The sequence below is a fragment of the Magnolia sinica genome, chromosome 9 (assembly GCF_029962835.1).
Source record: "Magnolia sinica isolate HGM2019 chromosome 9, MsV1, whole genome shotgun sequence".
NCBI lineage: Eukaryota > Viridiplantae > Streptophyta > Magnoliopsida > Magnoliales > Magnoliaceae > Magnolia > Magnolia sinica.
In genome coordinates this window covers 1,498,668-1,505,699 of record NC_080581.1, presented here as the reverse complement: position 1 = coordinate 1,505,699, position 7,032 = coordinate 1,498,668, and the positions used below count along the sequence as shown (strand labels likewise).

The 7,032-nt window shown below is 39.7% G+C and overlaps 1 protein-coding gene across 1 annotated transcript; it reads left to right on the top strand.

Moving 5' to 3' along the window:
* The first annotated feature begins 4,309 nt into the window (after nucleotides 1-4,309).
* LOC131256604 (mitochondrial import receptor subunit TOM7-1-like) lies at nucleotides 4,310-4,828 on the top strand. The gene has a single exon (XM_058257525.1). The coding sequence runs from the start codon at nucleotides 4,367-4,369 to the stop codon at nucleotides 4,586-4,588; it is 222 nt and encodes a 73-aa protein (XP_058113508.1). The 5' UTR covers nucleotides 4,310-4,366; the 3' UTR covers nucleotides 4,589-4,828.
* The last annotated feature ends 2,204 nt before the right edge of the window (nucleotides 4,829-7,032 follow it).

The following is a 7,032-nucleotide window of genomic DNA, read 5'->3' as shown; positions in this document are numbered from 1 at the left end:
AGTGGGCCGAACCGCATTGAATCCGACTGAGTGGGGGTTGAGTGGGACTCATGGTCTACCACTTTTGGAGTAGGTAGTAAAGGTGGCAATGGGCTGGGTTAGCCCATGGGATTTCAGGTCCAAGTCCATGTATGCGTCAGGCTCAGGTTTCCAATAAAAGACTCTGGGTTGGGCACTTAAATCCTGATTTTGTGGGCTCAGTTGGGGTTGTTTTTATTTTGCTTAAGCGATCCTTGCAATATTTTTTGACTCAGCTTGTTGTCCAATCAATGATATAAATTTTATCATAAAAAATCTCCAAAGGGCCAGGATTCTACCCAAGAAAGCTCTCTCTCCCTTTCTGTTCACCTCTCCCCTTAGCCCACTCCTTATTATCTCTCATACTCCATTCCTCCGCATGCATTGCATGTGTTATACACTTAGCTAACATAATTTTCAGAATTCTTCGGTGAGCCATTCCTAGTCGTCCAAGCTGACTTGACTCATTTGTTACTAGTATATTTGTGCTAGTTGTGCTGATTTACTCTCAAACTCGAGCAAGCCGTGACTTGACTTGAACAAGCTGGGAAATGTTGTATAATGATTCTAGTCTAGGATATGTTGCTAGTCAACGTGGCTAAGGCATGTTTTATTTTCCAATTACAATTGTAAATGATAAATGGCTATAGATGGGTAATAATTATTTACTCTTGTAAATGTTTAGTAATATTACTTACATTTGATTACAATGATGGTTTTATTGTACTGTTTATTTCACCCATAAATTACTTTAAATATGGTAGTTTTGCGGTGTGAAAATGATAAATATAATTTATTTTACGCACTTTCTTTATAAATGTATTTGACTCTCGATTTACACAGTATAATTTATATTTAAGTAAACAGACACAAATAATAATGATAGCTCATTTATGTCACATATTACAGGAAATTGGAAAACCAAACATGCCATAGTTAAAAAAGAAAAAGAAAAAGAGGCAATACTTGTAATATGAAGTTGAATCCAATGCAAAGCTTCTTTTTTTTATCTTTTTTTTTAACACACGCACACACACCCCCACACACTCACACTAGTTTACCACGTATGGGTACTCGAACCCTTGACCCGGTGTTGAAACTCTTGAGAGTCTACCACCCGTGCAAGAGTAAGGACCCATCCAATGCAAAGCTTTGTAAATTAAGTTGATGTGTCCACGACATCCCATCTATCTTTTACTAGGGGGCTCAAGTCCTCAATGTATTCTCTTGAGTGGGCTTTTGCCAGGCTCTTCCTCAGGCATGCCAACTTTACCAAAGGATGGTCTTGGCCCTGCCTCTTTTGTGCAGATGCGTCCAGTCCAGTTTTGAGCCCAAGCCCAAGGACCGTCGCACTCACCATGTCAGCTTATCAAATAACCAGAGGGATGCTAGCCGGGTTTGCTCAAGCTGCTCATCTCTCATGGCCCACCTGGACATGATCTAGATCTTTCACTTAAAAGGTCTTAGTTCTTGGAAACAGATCCGGTGAGACTAGTATAACACCAAGTCCTATAAGGCCCTCAGGCAATGAGATTTAATTAGGCCATGTGCTGCGGTTAAAAATAGAGCCACCAAAGCATGTTTGAAATGTTTGGGCTAAAGCAATAGGAGCCCTCCATTGGAGCCTCCTCAATGTTTCAGAGGGCTCCTATTGCTTCAGCGACTCAACTTAGGGGCCGTTTGGACAGACTCAACTTAGGGGTCGTTTAGACAGGCAGATTTGGTGGTATTAAGATAAATTCGGTGGGATTGGATTGTCAAATCCACCACCGTCTATAAGCCAGGCTATTTGGATGGCGATGTATTACACTGGAATGAAAAGATCGCTAGATTTCTACATATCAGACGAAGGATTCCCAGATCCCACGCTGGATGCTAATGCCGCTGATCCCTTCTTGGATCAAAGAACTCTTCCTTAGATCTACTGGCAGAGTATTTCTGTCTATACTCATGCACGTAGCCTTTACATGTTTGGGACGTATACACATCAATCTAGACCATCAAAATAGTTGGCTCCGCTACAATTAAATATCCATACAAAATCACATCAATTGAATAAATAGAACATCTGATTACTCTATTTGAATTTTGGATCATAAAACCTTCTATCCTAATTATCCATTATCCAGCCACAGATATGAGAGTTTTATGATCATCTGTTCAGTTCCATTCCATATGACTTATCCACAATGGGCCCCCCCAATTGGATGGTTGATTGTGGCCACGGTGCATATCACATCAAGTAATAAACTCCATTTCGATAGGGAGGACTTCATATTATTGGACCCCTCTCGTAGAGACTCTAAAGCCATTCATCCAGCATTGATGCGGATGACGCAGAAATGACACCAATCTTATGGTTGTAATCATTTGATGTTGGGTTTTTCTTATTGTTTTTCTTTTTTCTAATTTTATTTGTTGATTTTTTCGATTTTGATGATGCAAGTTGCGAAATTGGTCTAAAATTTGAGGTTTTTGAGGTGAGTTTTTTGTTTTTATGTTTCTATGTTTTTTTTTTTTTTGTTTTTTTTTTTGCTGTTTGTTGGATTTTTTTTTTTTTTAGATCATGGGTTTTTCTTCTTTCCTATTTCTCTTAATCAGATTCTCGGCTTCATTGCAGCTGACTGTGAAATTCACCCAGAAATTGAAGCCTTTGGAGGTGGGATTTGTCCGTGACTATGATCAGAGCTGAAAAAAAGGTGATAGCTGTTGAAAATTTTTATGGGATTGCATGCAATTCCACACCCAACCAAATAGAAACGGACGTTGCATCCCTGGATGTGCTACCCATCCCAAACAGGCCTGAATATTGCCCATGGAACACACCAATATCACGGGGTTGCCAACAATCCATGGACACTGCCATCATTACCTTAAATATGATCCAACCCACCCAAATACCATTCAATTGGCCCAGCCAAATAGGCCCTCATTGTTTTCCCATCCTCACCAATCATCCCTGCTTGGCCGAGACCTAGAATCAGCAATGAAAGTGTTACCTTGACCATGGAGCCCACCTCAATATATAGGTTGTATATTTATCATCCACCATTTTTCCAACTCATTTTATAGAAACACAGAGAGATAAAAAAGTTCTAGGCGGACCACAAGATAGGATACAGTGGCAAATTATTATTAAAAACTTTTGCCCAGCAGCAAAAGTTTCAGAGGAGTTAATATTTCTGTCTGGTCTAATCAACGTGTTGGATGGCAAATATATATTACAACGGGCATAATTTATTTTTTTTAATGGTGGGCATTTAATTACAATTGTTTCATGTGGTGTACTCCACCTAAGATTTTATCTCTTCATTTTTGGGCTAATGCAATCAAGTGAGTTGGCAAATTGGTGGATGGTGTAGATACATAATGCATGGATGAAGGTGGGCCTCAAAGTCGGGTTACCACCCAAATCGCTAGTTCTGGGGTTGCAGCAAAGCATCGACCCACCGAATCCGTTTCCCATTCTTGTGACCACATGGAAAGTCTCACTCATTAAAATGTCTGACCAGCTCAACATAGCAAGTGGCTAACGGTACCTCATGAACGGTCCTGTTTCAACAATCGAGTGTCCAGGAATCAGATGTTAGGATTGTTCAACCAATCTGATTTTTACGACTGTGATTTAAAGACGTCACGATTCACAATTTAGCCGGTTTAATTGGAGTTAAGGTATGCCCGTATACGACTTTTAAATGCATGTGTATCAAGTAAGATTGGCTATCAGAGTATCAAACAACTCCCATGAATTATAAATAGAGGCGGATTTCCTGCCGTGGGAAGCTAGGTGGGACCCACCGTGATGTTTGTGAGAAATCCATCCCGTTCATCCGTTTTTTGAGCTCATTTTAAGAGATTTAGGAAAAAAATTATAATCTGGATTTAAGACTAAAGTGGACCACATGAGAGGGAAACCTAAGAAAGAAATGGTTACCGTTGAAACCCTCCTGGACCCACCTTGATATTCATATGCCATCCAAACCGTTTATAAGATTATTTTCACTGTGATGAACTGAAAATACGAAAACCTTGGCTTGACAAGAACCTGTTTGTGGTCATGCGAATGTTTCGACGGCGTTCGTTCAATCATCAAGTTTTCTTATTGTGTGGCCCACTTGAGTTTTGGATCCAGATCATTTTTGGTCTCGTAGCTTAAAATGAGCTCGCAAAACGGATGGACGGGGTTGATTTCTCAAAAACATCAAGGTGGGCTCCACCTAGCTTCCCGGCGCAGTAACCTCCTGGTAAAGCATCGGCGTCCATTATAAACCTCGAAAGCTAGGGTTAGGGTTTTAGAGCGGTATCGAGAGTATCGAGAGAGAGAGAGAGAGAGAGAGAGAGTCGTTCCATGGCGTCGAGAACTGCATCTGGGAAGGGAAAAGGCAAATCGGGGAAGGGGTCGAAGGGGTCTGAGAATCGATCCGCAGCGAAATGCTTGAAGGAATGGAGCACATGGACCATGAAGAAAGCCAAGGTCATCACCCACTACGGTTTCATCCCTCTCATCATCGTCATCGGCATGAATTCAGAGCCAAAACCCCATCTCTCTCAGCTCCTCAGCCCTGTTTGATTCCCTCCCTCCAACACCCACATGACAATTTCGCCTCTTATATGATAGTTTTTGTTGATTTCTAGCTCACATCATATTCGTCGAATCGACATCTATAGTCTCTCTCTATCCCTTCTTTCTTCTTTTTTATTTTGAGGTTTTTTTTTGTGGGCTATGTGGTTTTGTTTCTGGATCGGAATCCGCGATTCCCGGATCGTTGTTTCGTTTAAGTATAATGGAGTAGTTGTGTTTGTTGATTGATATCTGCAATAGGCGTGTTCGGCAAATCTACATCCTCTGTGTGTGTGTGTGTGTGTGTGTGTGTGTGTGTGTGTGTGTGTGTGTTTTGGACATGTGTTCTGTTTTTGGATTGAAATCGGCGATGCCCAGATCGTTGTTTCACTTTACTGTAACGGATTACTTGCGTGTTTGTTGATTGAAATCTGCTATACACATTCGTCTAATCTACATCGAAGGCCTCTCTTTCTTTTTCATTTTTTCTCTTTTTCCGGATGTGTGGTTTTGTTTATGGATTGAAATCTGTGATACCCAGATTGTTGTTTTGCATTAGTATAATGGAGTAGTTGCGGTTGTTGATTGATATCTGCAATACCCATATTCGCTGAGTCTATGTTGATACTCTCTCTCTCTCTCTCTCTCTCTCTCTCTCTCTCTCTCTCTCTCTCTCTCCCCTTTTTGAATTTGTAATTTTGATTAGAGGTTGTTTGGATGGCGGCAAATGGGGCAAGTAGTAAATGATTTACTACTTGTGCTTGGATGCTCTAATTTGCTAAATGAGGAGATGGCAGCGGCTCTGTTTTTTTTTTTTTTGAATGAAAGCTTATAAAGCAGATTTCATTTACCATTTACAGGCTATCCAAACACTGTAAACTAGTAAATCATTTACAACTTAAAGCCAAACAGACAGGCTGTAAATCATTTACAGCCTTTAAGTGATTTACTAGTAAATCATTTACAACGTAAACCATTTACTGCCATCCAAACGAGCCCTTATGGATTGAAATCTGTAATTCTAAATTGTTCCTTTGCTTTAGGGCTCATTTGGCAGTGTGTTTTTGAGATGAACTATGAAGCTAGGCATGTTTGGCAATGGTGGATTTGGGTGTGAGGGCATGTTTGGCAGTGTGGATTTGGTATACAGTGGAATCCAAATAAAAATTTCACAGAAATCAAATGATTTCGAATGTTCATTTGTGTTTGGCAGTCTAGAATTGGAATCCTGTGAAATGCAAAAATTGTGTTTGGCAACCTGAAATTTGGCCAAAGAGGATGTTTTTAGAAAGACGAATTCATTAATAGAACAAAAAGAAAACGACAAACAAAGAAAACAGAAACAGAAACAAAGAGCTCAAACAGCAGCAAAGAGAAAAAGAGAAAAAAGAAGAAGAAGAAATACATCAACCTAGACCTACATAAACTGATGCAATATCCCCGCATCCCACACATGCACGCTCTGCACGTGTGTTCAAGAAAAGGACCACCTTCCTTTTTTAACCATCCTCACTTTCCATTTTTTAAAAAAATTCTAGATTAGGAAATCAGCTCTTTCTTTCATAGGAAGCGGATTGCGTACTGAGTAACTCAGTACGCTTAGCGTACTGAGTAAACCCTGTGGGGCCTAATGTCATTCATACATTTCAGCCGTTCCGTCCATCCATTTTACCAGATAATTTTAGGGGTTCAGCCCAAAAACGAAGGATATCAAAAACTCAAGTGCAACACACCCCATGAAATAGTGTGAATTGAATATCTACCATTGAAAAGTTCTTGGGGGCCACAGAAGTTTTAGATCAACCTTATATTTGCTTTTTCCCTTCATCCATGTCCGTATGATCTTATGAACTGGTTGGATGACAAATAAACACCACTGTGGGCCTTAGGAATGTTTCAATGGTGGAAATCAATACTTCCACTGTTTCTTGTGGCATGGTCCACTTGAGCTTTTGATATATTTAAATTTTGGTCTCAACCACTAAAATGATCTGGAAAAACGGATGGACGGCATGGATAAACCACATGCAGTCACGATGGGCCCAACAAAGTTTACTCAGTACGATAAGAGCGTACTGAGTAACTCAGTACGCAATCCGATTCCTCTTTCATATCTTTATTTTTAGGCAGGAAATAATCTTAAATATTTTCTTATCTAAGTATCTTCTTATTTTAGAAAGCTTTGTTACTTAGGTGCTTTCCTATTCCATAGATTCTTATTTTAGATATTTTCTTAAATATAGAAAGCTTTGTTACTTAGGAGCTTTCCTATTTCATAGGTTTTTAGATTTCATATCCTTTATTACAGATTGTAAGGTTGATTATAAATGAGGACTTCTGTCCTGTGGAATAAGACAACTTGATCAATATTCTCTTTTTGAAATTTTCTTCCTTTTTCTATGGTGGCTGTTGAAGGGAGGGAAAGTGATCTCTAGTTCTAGACTAGAGGACTG

Excerpts from the sequence above, each read along its gene's own strand:
- LOC131256604 (XM_058257525.1), top strand. The coding sequence starts at position 4,367 with ATGGCGTCGAGAACTGCATCTGGGAAGGGAAAAGGCAAATCGGGGAAG.